This window comes from Priapulus caudatus, unplaced genomic scaffold, assembly GCF_000485595.1.
Source record: "Priapulus caudatus unplaced genomic scaffold, Priapulus_caudatus-5.0.1 Scaffold33, whole genome shotgun sequence".
Taxonomy (NCBI): Eukaryota; Metazoa; Priapulida; class Priapulimorpha; order Priapulimorphida; family Priapulidae; genus Priapulus; species Priapulus caudatus.
The window spans coordinates 349098-363161 of NW_014577094.1; the positions used below are offsets into that span (position 1 = coordinate 349098).

A 14064-nucleotide genomic window follows, 5' to 3' on the forward strand; every position below is an offset into this window, starting at 1 on the left:
TAGATCGGGACGCCATTTTAAACAAATGTTATGTGGAAAAATTTGTCGTTGCGACGATTGTAAACACACTTACAACCTAGTTAACCCCGTGTTTATAACTTAATGTGTACCAGAGACAAAGGACGACCGAGACGTTTTTGTTCAGAAAAAGAGAAATTACGGCGAACTTATAACGGGTATAAAACACGCTAATGTTGACAAGTGTCAATTCAACTTCAAGTTTTAACAGCAGCCAGCAATGGGCCTAGTTTCAGTGAATACCGTACCTACTTTATTATTATTAAATAAAGTCAATCATATTGCTATATTTAAAGAAGAACTCGTTTCCTGAATGAAGTTTTATATCACTAGAAAATGTAAGCGACACGCTGAAACAAATGAAAGGGAACTAATGTCAATACAGTATAACGATAACTGTCAGAGTTCTCTCTCTCCGTTAATTACTTAATATAACTAAATCAGTAAATGGACAATATCTCATAACTGTACAATATTAACTTTATATTTACCAAATATATATCGTGTAGTAATTCCACGACTATTAAAGGTCACAGACTACAACCTTTGCGTGAATAGGATACCCTTGAGTTTGACTAATAAACTGGTGCAGTGTTTAGGCCTAGGGCCTACTCGGTACTCAAAATTACTCCCCAAATTACATTTACAATATCCTAACCAAGTAGCCAGGTTAAAAGTTTACAACCCATCCCAGTGTTTGCTGTGAATCGGTTCTCTGAGCGATTTACTCCGGGGTGATTGTATGATTTAATCTTTCCTATTCATGTTCGCAGAGGTTAAACGGTTCAAGGATAGAGATGATGTCCAGTACGGTGATTGGATAGGATGATGTTAGTTGATAAGATAGGACTGGACATCTTATCTATCCCTGAAAAAGGATAGAGATGATGTCCAGTACGGTGATTGGATAGGATGATGTTAGTTGATAAGATAGGACTGGACATCTTCTCTATCCCTTAGCCGGTTAAACATTAAAATTTGTCTGAGTACGTAACCATGAACACTGCCACTGGGTTACGATCCATGCCCAAATTTCATAACAGATTCAGTCATGTCCGTTTATTGGCATTTATATGGTATACATTTTGCATTATTTTGAAACAACTCTCTAATCTAAAAGTAAAACTGGCTCAAGGATAGAATGCATGTCCAGTGATAAACATCATCCTGATCACGAGATTACAAGATTATTGCTGATGCTCATGCATGAAATAAAATCGCACCTTAAAAATGGGACTTGTCGGTATCGCCAGCTTACATTTTAATTTTGGCAGTGGATATTTAACTGTATACGGCAGAGTATCCACTTCCGCTATTTTACCGTATACGGCAGAGTATCCACTTCCGCTATTTTACCGTACACCACATTTGATTGGCTGATATATTTATGACATCATCAACATTACATTTGAATCCCATAAGGTTTAGCTATCTAGAAAACTTAGGTTCAAATCCCATTTATGTCTACACATTTGTAGCCGTATTTAATCCATTAGAAGATTTTCCGGGACATCACGTTCGCCAAAACGAACCTTTTGAACACATTTCATAATTATGCTAACCATATATATATACACATACATTACTTAGCCAATCCAGAAGTCTGTACGGTAAAATAGCGGAAGTGGTTACTCTGCCGTATACGGCGTAAATATCCACTGCGTTTAATTTTGTTGAAACGGTTAAGATCACTTGTTGTTGTTATGGCAGTGTGATCCTATTGCAATTAAGGGAATTAGTTTTATCAGTAGTTGGCAGATATAAAGTGTTGTGTTTATCCAGTGAGTCAACCAGTTGGCAGCCACATTCTGCTGCTATCGTAAATATTGACTTCATCAATACCTTCAAGTACATACCATATTTAGGTAATCCTGCTCCATAATCTATAAATTCATTGTGCACAAAGAATTGCCACATTGCATACCAATTATTCTTAAATAAATTAGTTTGGAACACCACTAAATATGTGCAGTTGGTGTAGGACAATCCAGAATACGGTTGTTATGTCATCAGGGTTCTCCAAGAGCACTTCTAGCCTGGCGCCTGCCAGGCTTACAGTCGAGCCGCCATCCTAAAAGCTGCACCCGCCACTCTAAATATCATAGTCGCCATGCTAAAATTTAATATCATAGCCCCCCGGACCCCCCTAGCACGCAAACCGCTTTCGGCGCTTTGCAACTAGGACCGTAAAGGGCAGGACCCCCATGCTATAATGAAAAGGCTTGGAGAACCCTGGTGGAGAAGCTAAAAGGTGGTTGGAGAAAAAAAACTTGGAGAACCCTAACCCTAACCCTAACCCTGGTTAGAATCTTGAGGACAAACAACAAACATTATTTTTTGGTACCAAAATGTTTCATCTATTTTGAAAACTTATTTAATTGACCTCTTGCTGCAATCAATGCTACCTGCTATGTGTTCATATATGCATGTAATGAATATCTTCAGGTGGAATTTTACAGCAGTTATGTTCATTTATGATTGCAGGTCTTAACTACACGTCAAGATGTTTTGGCGGTACAACATGATGTCAACGTCTCACGTTGACTCGTTGCTTGACAAAGAGGTGAGTTTAAATTGCTGGTTTATTAATATAATCAAGAGCGTATAAAGAAGGAGAGCATACAACGGTGAAATGCTGAAACCATGCTGCAGTATTAGTCGAATTAATAAACTTTGCCCGTTTTATTTTGACGATGCTTTGTGGTATTATTGATCAGCTGTCCTACCTTGCTAATATAAAACAAACCGCTTGTCCCTACGATGCCTCTACGCTGAGATAATAAGTGGTGAAAATCTGGTATTTTCGCCGAAAACCGACTCGAGATCAGTGTTTACTTGAACTGTCTCTCGTTCTGGCGATAGCTTCGGGAAACCTCGCGTGTTTCCGTCATTCGTTGACAATGAAATTTCTTTTCCTACTACCATCTTTTCTCGCATTGACGCAGCCATTACTCCACAAAAACGTCTTGTTATTTATCGCCATGGTGATGACCCGCCCCTTACGTTGGATGTAGTAATAACGTATCGAGTCAGGGCTACACAGCTGCGACCGGAAGCAACATACAGTACACAAAACGAGAGACAGTTGCAGTAAACACTGATCTCGAGTCGGTTTTCGGCGAAAATACCTGATTTTCACCGCTCATTATCTCAGCGTAGAGGCATCGAAGGGACATGCGGTTTGTTTTATATTAACAAGGTAGGACAGCTGATCAATAATACTGCAAAGAATCGTCAAAATAAAATGGGGAAAGTTTATTAATTCGACTAATACTGCAACATGGTTTCAGCATTTCACCGTTGTACGCTCTTCTTCTTAATACGCTCCTTATATAATAATGAATTGTGTGAACAGGGGGTATCCACGAGCCGATATTGTCTACAGTTTTGAGTAACTGACAAACTTGTGATGAGTAGTAAATGTTTTGGCAACTGATAGTGAGCAGTTGCCGGTAGCCGGCTGTGTTAATATTGTGCTGAACGTTAACTTCTTTCTAATGTTGTGTATTCAGAATGTGACTCTGCAAGAGCTCATGGATGAAGATGATGTGTTGCAAGAGTGCAAGGCCCAGAACAATAAACTGATCGATTTGTGAGTACATTTGAAGTGTAAAAAATACATGGAGTAATTTCCATGATGATTAAACCATTTATCTACCCATTGCCTGTATTTTCTGTTAGTTGATCACACTGGTAATCAGATAAATCTCAGTGGGTCCAGAGTTGCCAGCCTGTAGAACTTGATATGGGAACTCTAGTAAGGCACAGCAAACTAGCTCAGTGTACCAGTTTACCAGCTTTTAAACTGCTATCAATTGCTACTCTTATAAAGCAACTAATATAGTCTGGATAATTGAATAGATAAGCTGTAATGAATTTATTAGTTGTATATATTGCTGTAGGAATCCTCCTCATTTAATGTTTCTCTCAGTCATCATTGTTTTGTTGTAACATTTCTGATCGGGTACTTGTACAGGTGTGCAACCTTTTCTGTATATCGATGCTGTGTTATGTATTTTGTAGTTTGATCCGTCCTGAAATTATGGAGCAGATGGTTAACCTCATAGTCACTCAGCCATCTGACGAATTACATGATGACCTCAAATACAAGTGAGAAAACTGTTTAATTCTCTCAATATTATCCCTTTATTAAAATCAGAAGACAATAGAAAGCAACGTGGACATATCTATACGCACGCTAGCACAGTGTTGTGTTGCATTAGTATTGGCGGTGCATAGTAATTAGGTGCTGTATTGTGAAATCAATAAGATTATGCTAGTGAGTTGTTATGTGATTCCGGTTTGATCCTCGTTACCAGATATCCCAACTTGGCGTGTGAACTGCTTACGTGTGACATAGCACAGATCAATGAGCGGCTGGCGTCAGAGGAATCTCTTCTTATGAAACTGTATGATTTCATTAAAGTAGAGTCGCCTGTCAACCCGTTATTAGCGAGCTTTTTCAGCAAAACATTCAGTCTGCTGGTGGCCCGCCAGGCTGAGATAGTAAGTATTTACGCAATTTTGTTACATTTCATACTGTGTCATGTAGGTGTTCAACAAAATGTGCAAAGCATATCGTAAAATTTACTTATTTATGCCTGCATGTGTTCACCTCATGCTAGGTATTAGTGTGCGAACATCTTTCAACGCATTTCATTGTTGAGTGAATGACCATTAATGTTGTCCCGATACGCTTGTGAACTCGCATGTGAAAGATTAATATTTGTGTTTGTGAACTGTAGTTTTAAAGCCAATGTCTTATTGCAGATGTTAGACTTCTTTCGCGTCAGAGAGGATTTCCTTAGTCATCTGCTTCGCCATTTCGACACGTCAGCTGTGATGGACCTTTTACTGAGGCTAGTGACCTGTGTGGAACCTACAGAAGCCAGACTCAAATATGTCGAGGTATGACAAACAATACCATGGTTGAGTGGCTGTCATTATTATCGTGACCCAACAAATGACCTTCCAGTGAGTGTGCTGGATACTTTAAATTGACTACGTCACGAATTTTCTATGGTAAAATTTGTAAAAATTTTGTTTCCATTTTTTTATATTAAAAGTAAGAACTAACGGGACTAAATGTATCGTCAAATTCTTACCTGATAAGATTGTTTCTCAACTAGTTAAAAATCCAAAAAACCTGGACGATTTGATATTAGTGTTCCTAACATTAATGGTTTGTTATGGGCTATGTATGCGTCACGGGTGTATGTTCACATCGAACAATATACTAAAATAAGAAGTATAATGCAGCAATTTAACCAAAAAAAGTGAACAGAATTACTTATATTTTGTGAAAAAGGGGAAATATAATTTTTATTTTTTACTATTTACGGTGACGTAATCACTTTAATGGTGTCACTTAAGTCACTTAATACTTTACATTGTCGTAAATATACACTCTTGTGATAGTCCCTGCACGAAATGCAGTTAGCGGGAATTATCGTTTGATGCTCGGTAAGAAAGTGCATTGTCATCGTGCAGGGCAAACCATAATCAAATTTTCACATTTCTCACTCTGGATAAATTTCTGGTTATAGCCTCTCTGGAACTCTGTCATTAAAACGTGTTATTATTATGGGTCGTGGGATGCCTTTGTAGTATTTGCATAATCAATGATGTGCATCCTATGGAACTGCTACCATTTTATATATTTTTTCTTGCTTATGTTGTAATCGCTTAAATAATGATTTTAGAGCCATTGATGTCTTGATGCTAATGTTGTCATTGCATGTGTATTTTACAGTGGCTGAGTGAACAAAGGGTTATACAGAAACTAGTAGACCTAATTGATCCAGAAGTTGATGAGGAGGTACAATTTTATCAAAATACATTTATTTTATTGTCAGTATATAATCGTATAGCCCATGCCTCTATTCAAAATTAATACTGGCTTCCTAGTTACAACCATACCAGATCGTATATTGTACACTGCTTTCTAATTACATCACTACATACACAAATATGCCTTTCATTGGTAAGGGACAACTCGGCAATAGTCAACTAGCCGAAAACATTTGTTTCATGAGACAAAAATGCTGTAGGTGGATGTAGTTGGTGCACTTCAGTGTTAAATACAGGTACACCATTTAAAACATCACACGATATAGTAAGGAAAATTGGGTGGGGTCGTATCATTAGGGTAATACGGTATGTTAGACTCGGATATTCCGAATTTCATATTCTTATCCATATGAATGAATTCTTGGTCCAAATTTGCTATTGCTAAGTTTGAAGTCCTGGAAAGCCAAGTATTACTGAGAAATGTGCGTACGATATTGATCCTAAGTGGATTAGTTAATTAACTACAGTTTATCATTTTACTTACACAGTGGCATGTTTTTTTTATTTGTTACTGGTCTTGTTCACAGCGGCAGTGCAACGCCTCACAAGCTCTTAGTGACATGGTGAAGGTGATACGTGATGCTATGTCTCAGAATCAGGAGAAGGGAGAGCAAGACCTACTTCTCAATGCTATAGAGTCGTAAGTAGCCACGTTAAAATTGTTACGTCTTATGCGAGGCATGCTAAGATCGGTCTATCAATGATTTCATGAAGGTGGCGGTGTGGCTCGCAGGGAGATTGCGGTGGGCGTGCGTGGTACCGGTATGCCGGTATGTAGCTGTATGCCGGGTCAAAGGTTATCTCGCCGAGTGTTGCGTCGATGTCCAATCTCCCAGCGAGCCACACCGCCTTGCCGAGTGAGCAACAGCGCGTTAGTAGCTGCCTTTTGTTTGCAAGTTCGGCAGGGAATACGTTCGGATTGATGGCCAAAGAATGGATAATCGTGTCGTACGTTTTAGTCTGTATCTCCGGATTGCTGGTGTATACGAGGAAACGATTTCGCACGATACCAGGCGAATGTACTGTGTATGATTTGAGCTCAAGTTGGATGAGTTACACGTAGTAAATCGTAGGTATTCTAAGGCTAGTAAATGACGAATTTTCCTTGTTTATTGAAGTCACACTCCTTCCCTATTATCTACTCCTGATAGTATCTAGGGTAGCATATCTTTGCTGCCAGGCATGATGCTACAATTTATTTATAGGACCATGTTAAAACTGCAACTAGAGTTACAACAGTAATTATATAGTTTTAATGTGTTTTTACATTTGACGTCTTTCATAGCCAAGAAGTCGTTGCAGATCTGCTTAACCACATGTTCTCGGAAAAGAGGAGTAATGCAACGCTTGTGTATGGAATGAACGTGCTTTTGACGCTACTAAATTTCAAGAAAATCGGGTAGGAAATGTCTCTAGCCATGATGGCAAAGCATGGATTTAGTATAATGTGTTCTATCTTTAAAAAATTGTGCGCCATGCTACTGTTATTTTTCAGCTCACCTGGCTTTAGAGATGGGGGTTAAAAATCATACCAATGTCTCTTATCTGTGCTGCTTTAGTGCATTACTTCACCTATATTGATAATGTTCAGTTCCTGATAAGCACGATTATCCTCCCTTACTTGTTTAATCTAATCAATGTTTTATCGTTGCCTACATATGTGAAGACCTGAAGGGCAGCAAGAGCAGATGACTGCACTAGATGGAGAGAGGCTAGCTCAAGGAATTAGCAATACGTTACAAGCACTCATTCCTAGGTTGAAAGATTTCCACCAGCTTCTGACAGACCCTCCACCTGTGAGTATTATTTGTGAGTCTTTCACAAGCACGAGGCATCTGTTCCCATGTTCGTCAACTATCATTAAACAGCAGTTACATCACTGTGTGCATGCGTGATTGTCTGTAGGCATTTACAATGATTTTACTAGAATATTATGCAAATTTAAAAACTTGAAAAGCTCTTGGTAATTAAGTATTTTACTATATTTCGTGAACTGATGTCATTTACTTATCTTTGAATTTTTTCCCCATTAAAAGCCATTGCAGTGAAAATTGCGAAAGCTAGCAAACATGAAGCCTGTATAGCAGCATTACATTTTAACTTGTGTGGATAAGTCAGGGATTGACCCTAAGCTTCACTGCACTTTATCATAATTTCAAGATTGGTTTAATTCTGCGTGCTTTCAATGTGTTTACACAGTTGGCGCCGATGACGACTACAGTAGGTGTACTGGACCCACCTCTGGGGGCCACTCGACTACAAGTAGCCAAACTAGTGCCCATGCTGCTCCTGACCAACACACATGCACTCAACACTGAGTTGGCTAATTTGGGCACTTTAAGTACAATGTTGGTAAGCTTAAGTTGTAATATCATGTGTTTGGAATAGTGGATGCTAACAATTGCCGAGGCATAAGAATAGTTCTGCAGTATTTTCTACGGTGTTCCCCCATTAAATAAATAATTAATTAATTATGAGATCGTTGCGTTTGAGTGAAGCTGCAGTAACTGCATTGTAGAAAAATATTTCATCGGTGTTATTTGTTTTTGTTTGTGCAGGATCTATTCTTCAAGTACCTGTGGAACAACTTCCTACATTCACATGTTGAGCAGTGCATTAGCTTTATTCTTATGAACAATCCAGTAGAAATCGATGGCAAGCAAGAGCATCCACTTCTCTTTAGTGTGAGTCATCTAGATTATTTTTATTTATTTTACCACAAAACTGCTGTGTGTGTTTGAGTGCAAGTATTGTATGTCTGAGTTTTTGCTTTCAAATTTGTAATTGAAAAATGCCTTGTCATTTGATTTGTGATTCAGGAAAATTATGTCACAAATTCACAAATTATGTTTGTGAGTCTGTATTATGTAGTTCTCGATTTGGCAATTTTGGAATGCCGTTGCCTAACGATTTTGTAACGCTCTGTAACCATGATAAATTTCAAATTACTTTCTGAATTGTTATTGTATTAGCATCTGTATTTGGTAAAAAAAATATCTAAACTAAGTGGAATCACATATGTATTGCCTCCAAATTGTATTTCCCTAACAAATTTTGTGAAGTAAACAATTGTATTTTCCATGAGGAGCTTGATACATTAGGGTCCAAACACACTAATCTCACTATCATTCACTACAGCTATTTAAAGATACACGAATCATCCAGCGAATAGTCGATGCACATGAGAGTAATGAACAAAACCAGTAAGTGTCATTATTTCACCTGATGAACGAGCTGCCCAATGTTGCCCTATTTCTAGAGCAGTTGTGGTGCTGTCTTGGACATGTCATGTGTGCAAAGCATCGTCTGTAGCATGATGGAGCTGTAATATTCATGTGCAGTGCTGCCATGCTGTGTTTTACTGTTCTTGCCTCGCTTACCTTTATGTCACGATGTCATTGTGGCAGTGTGAAAGAATTAGCAGTTACTGGTTGTATGCCAGGGGCAGAATTTTAACTTTCGATCAAAAGAGTCCAGTAGATTCCATATCCCGTAATAAGGAGTCACAGAAACATGAGGGTGCAGTCTAGCTCAATGCTAAAGCTAGCAATAATGCATGAACAGTATGAGACAGAAACAGACTGATAAATTATTGCATTAACTGCTCTACAAAATGTGGTTATGAAAATGGTGAAAACAGTATTGTATTCAAGTTTAATGTTTTTGGATTTTTGATTACGAATAGCAGAATTTTCAGGGAGTCGTATGTTTCCTACTGGTGTTAAATTAAGGACATTAATTTAACTCTCGATTCGTGATAACTTCTGGCATGTCATAATTGGAACTGGATCATGAATAGCAACTAGTTAATTAATCTCGTTTAATTAATGCCGTCACTAATGACTTAAAGGGCTAAACCCGGAGGACGACGGGCAGGCTACATGGGTCATCTGACTAGAATAGCCAACGACATCGTCACCACACTCGGGTCGAGCAGCAATAAGGAATTGATAAAGGAAGCGATGCAAGGTATGCGCTCGAGATTCGTAACTGGGATATCTTGGTTTACCAATCGGTGAATGATTGGAATGGCTTTTGCTATTAAACTCGAGGTAAGAATCGTGAGTCGAAGTATGAAAATTGTGTTTTAGAAGCAACAGCTAGCTGTAATGAATCCTAGTAAGTCGAATGTTCAAAGGGATACATTACTCTAAGTTCTTTGGATATTTTCTGTTAAAATAGGTTAAAATTATGCTAGGTAAAATGTTTCATCGTTTATGGTTCAATATTCATTCGAAATATTTTTTGAAAATGTTTTAAAACTGACGGCTATACCGATGCTTACAACAACGGTGACGCCACTGCGAGCTAGTGCTATGGAGCGCATCCCCTGAAAAAGTTGTGCAAAGCAACGTTTCTGGCTACAGGCTACACACTGCAGGCAAGTGTCTTTCTTATTTATTAATTTAAGGCAGAAGGATTGCAAGATCTTATAAACGACACTTTCAGTTATATATGGACGAATTATGTCCTAAAAATAAAATATCGTTCGTGTAAATAGCATTTAGGTATAAACATAATTGCACTTGTGATTAACGCCTCGGTCTGTAACATGCTAAATAAATTGGCAAATGCCGCAACTTTTTCAGGGTAGCAGCACATTCAAGGTGTCATGTCAAGCACCTAAAAATAAAGATTTCAAAATTCAATTGTTCTATGACAAACGTGAATGTGTAATTAATAGAAATTTGTAGGTATATGCTATTATTTATGCATTTACTATCATAAATTAATATACTCTAAAATTCTAGGGGAACATATCCTTAAAGTCCGGCAGTTTCCTGCGTGAGTAATTTTGGAACTTTCCATTCTTAGAAACGCCTGATGATTACCTACAGCGCTGGGAAACGTGTGTACTGGTGCCTTAGCTGAAATCAACAAAAGAAGTCCCTGACAAGCGTACAGATCATACGTACATCTTTATGAATGTTAATCTGATCGTTAACAATTTCATTGTTTTTACAGTTTAAAACATGTTAAAGAGCATTTAAATATGACAAATATATGTTTAACTATTTCTCATAATTATATGTTACCAATAAAGGTGAAAAAATCCTTTACTAGAAATCTTAGGTGTGAAGGTGTGGGATACCTCAGAAGGCCCTGACATATAGAATAATGCTTAAAGGATTAGGGAAAACTATAATATATTTAGTGCTATAAAACAATTGCTTATATCAGAAACTAAAGGATTGCATTTATTTCACGTTTTTTTTTCTTGTACACGATAATTTCTAAACCAAGTGCACACAAGTTAGTGAAGATGACAATGCAAGATTACAAAGACATTCCTTTTCATCAAGATACTGTCATTACAACAAGGTATTATTCTTTGCTGGTGTTTTAGTATAGTTTTCATCTCCTACAGTAGGGCATTCTCGCAACTCCTACAGCTACGTGTTTACTGTGTACTTAATCATGGATTTGTGTTTGTGCGTGCAACAGCGTATTTCGTGCGTTTGATGTGTGCCGAAATACAGGAAGGTTACGTGCGGGGCTGTGTTCGTGCATCGTCCGTCACTGCACGAGAGCGCTCCGGATGCATGCATGTCAGTGTCTTGTGGTTCGTGCAAATCTAAATATTACATTCCACGTAGTTGCCTGCTTTCAGTCGTTCAACGATTATCGGACGCAGCAAATGACGAGCAACTTCCCGGAGCAGTTTGGCTACAGCGAGGAGGAATTCGCGGAGCAAGAGGACACATCAGCGCCCCCTTAGACAAATTCCAAAACCTGAACTTAACATCAGCGCCGATGAACCGGTGGTATCATTTAGATAGAAAATGCACTCGCATTCTCATTCTCCTTATACCCTTTTTTCTAGACCGTCTTAATGTAAAAATTGGCATCTGAATGCATCACATTTTTATCATTTGCACAACAATCAATTTTATTATGCACAAGTGGCTTTCCACATGCATGTGAAAGCCATGTGTGCAATGATAAATTCAGCCGATTAGTGGATGCAAAAGTTCTCTTAATTGGAATTTCTTATTATTGTTTCAGTACGTATTTAATTATTCAAATTCAGAAAAGCATCTCGACTAAAGCAAATAAGATTTCAGTGGAATTAAATGGACTCTTCGTTGTCAACACTGTTCAACACTGTCAAATTTGTTAGGTGCACTTGGCCAGTCAATGATTGTAATTGTGATTGATTTGATAAGGTCTGTTACATGGAAAACCTCTAACAACAACAGCATAAACAACTAATAACAGCAAGAATGAACAGTAATAGTTCACATTGATCTAGGATTGAAACCAGATTTCATTATTAGATTGTTAACTGGTACAGCAACCTCCATAATGATGCTTTCACACATTTGCAGAAATGTGGGATGTGACGTACACCGTTTGTATAAACAATAATTATGAAATAGTATAAAACTAAGTATAATTCTCATCTGATTTCCATAGTTTTACTGTGTTATCCATTTCAGCCAGGAAACGAATCCCTGTTCGACAATAGCCAGTGCCCGTTTACAGCCCTTGATGAATCCTGACTCGGACGAGGAGTGGGAAGAAAAGCAGATAACATTTTCACCTGATCTGCAGAATATACAGCTAGGTATAAAACTAATTAGTTCACTATTATTAGACTAACCAGTGAGTTTATTTATGATTTGTAATGTCACAGTCGTAGAATTTCTACTTGAAGTTATTAGGAATACGTGCAACATTTAACCGAAAGCATTTCTATTCAACTCTGTTGGTGGTACGCTTACAGAAGTAAAATCTTATATTAAAGGTTCTCCTATTTAGGTGTATACAGTATACATGATTCTTATGCTATGCAGTGCTCCAGTGATGTAAAGTAAAATCCAAAGAGTATGATTGAAACTAGAACTATTTCGCAGGACAGAATTTTTCATTTGTTGATTTCGTTTCGTTCGTTTGCTCAGCAAACTTTCATCGACGATTCACACATCCAGTAGGCAGCGAGTCAGATAGTTCGGACTGCGATGATGAAACTCCGGCTCCCAAACAGATCTGTTCCAAACCGTCCAAACGGTGAAGAAAGGATGGAGATAGAAGGCGTCGATAGTAAGTCGCGTGCGCTCTCATACCTCTTGGGGATACGTATATGAGTTTCGAAGTCACAGGGCGGCATCAGGAATATTTACATTGTGTTCAACTTCCTTGGATACTCGTGGATAAAACGTGGCATGCTTTACCACATCAGTCTGTGCCACTGTCATTGCGTGAGCAGCACTAAACAGCTAGTGTGTGCTATGAGTTTTTCTGTGTCTGAGGTGACATATCAATGGTATTGTGCCTTAGATGTGACTCCAAATGGAGACGAGGTGCCCATTGGCAGTTGACAGTTCTTCCCCGTGGCAACGAATGCGAATTGTCATGGGAATCTGGCAACAATATGTCAAACCCATTCGATTCATCAACCTCATCTGCAGAAGAAAGAGTTGAAATGATTACCACGGGGAAGAGTTGGGCCGACTTCTCACATATGGATTCTTCCGATAGTCTAAGTAACAGGTATAATGAGGCGGATAATTAATTATGATAAAATAGGGTATAAGATTCAAGATTTGATATCGTGCTGTACACACCCCGGGCTATTAAAGGCATACTAGGTCCATTGTTATGCAAATGTTTACGAATGTTAGAGTAACTGGCACCCTTGTGTGGTTAATAAGTACATAACCTTACATCCAAAACGCCGTATAGTTTGTCCAATATCACTGCTGTGTTACTAAGAAATGTCTAATGAAATCACCGTCCAAGAATCGGATATGTTACAGTTTCAAACAACGCTCGCGCTGCGCGGTGTTGATACAGACTTTATAGTGCGCACACGGACATTTTTCGCGCAAAAGAGCATCTCGCTCCGTACGACAATGCTATCAATCAGTGATTCTCGTAGACAACGTGATAAGGACATGGCTTTAAAACTACAGTTCACAACACAATATACTGCCTACTGCTGTTCATACCAGATAACGGCCGGATTGGGTGTCAGGGTTCACTGCTCCATGTCCGATTCGTTTACTGTGTGTTTACTCATTTCCATGTTTTAGTCCATGGCCGTGGTTACACCGCTGACACCTCCATTTCATTAGCATCCAAAACATACGTTGCAGCAAATGTCTACTTGACGTCTCATAAGCCATATCATCGCTCATGCTTGCACACTGCTCAAACAATGAAGATGCCCCTCGTTGAAGATGTCTCGCACAC

At 38.5% G+C, this 14064-nt stretch overlaps 1 protein-coding gene across 3 annotated transcripts in view; it reads left to right on the top strand.

Annotated features, from left to right (window-relative positions):
- The first annotated feature begins 5 nt into the window (after positions 1-5).
- LOC106816784 (serine/threonine-protein phosphatase 6 regulatory subunit 3-like) overlaps positions 6-14064 on the top strand; it is a 22426-nt gene continuing 8367 nt past the window's right edge. For all 3 annotated transcript variants that reach the window (XM_014821410.1, XM_014821416.1, XM_014821424.1), the window contains exons 1-14: positions 6-176; positions 2503-2581; positions 3531-3610; positions 4042-4128; positions 4338-4524; positions 4789-4926; positions 5771-5836; positions 6396-6508; positions 7154-7267; positions 7535-7664; positions 8068-8220; positions 8427-8552; positions 9007-9071; positions 9719-9837. In XM_014821410.1, coding sequence (XP_014676896.1) covers positions 2522-2581; positions 3531-3610; positions 4042-4128; positions 4338-4524; positions 4789-4926; positions 5771-5836; positions 6396-6508; positions 7154-7267; positions 7535-7664; positions 8068-8220; positions 8427-8552; positions 9007-9071; positions 9719-9837 — 1438 coding nt within the window. In that variant the 5' untranslated portion in view covers positions 6-176; positions 2503-2521. The remainder of the gene's footprint in view (positions 177-2502; positions 2582-3530; positions 3611-4041; positions 4129-4337; positions 4525-4788; positions 4927-5770; positions 5837-6395; positions 6509-7153; positions 7268-7534; positions 7665-8067; positions 8221-8426; positions 8553-9006; positions 9072-9718; positions 9838-14064) is intronic.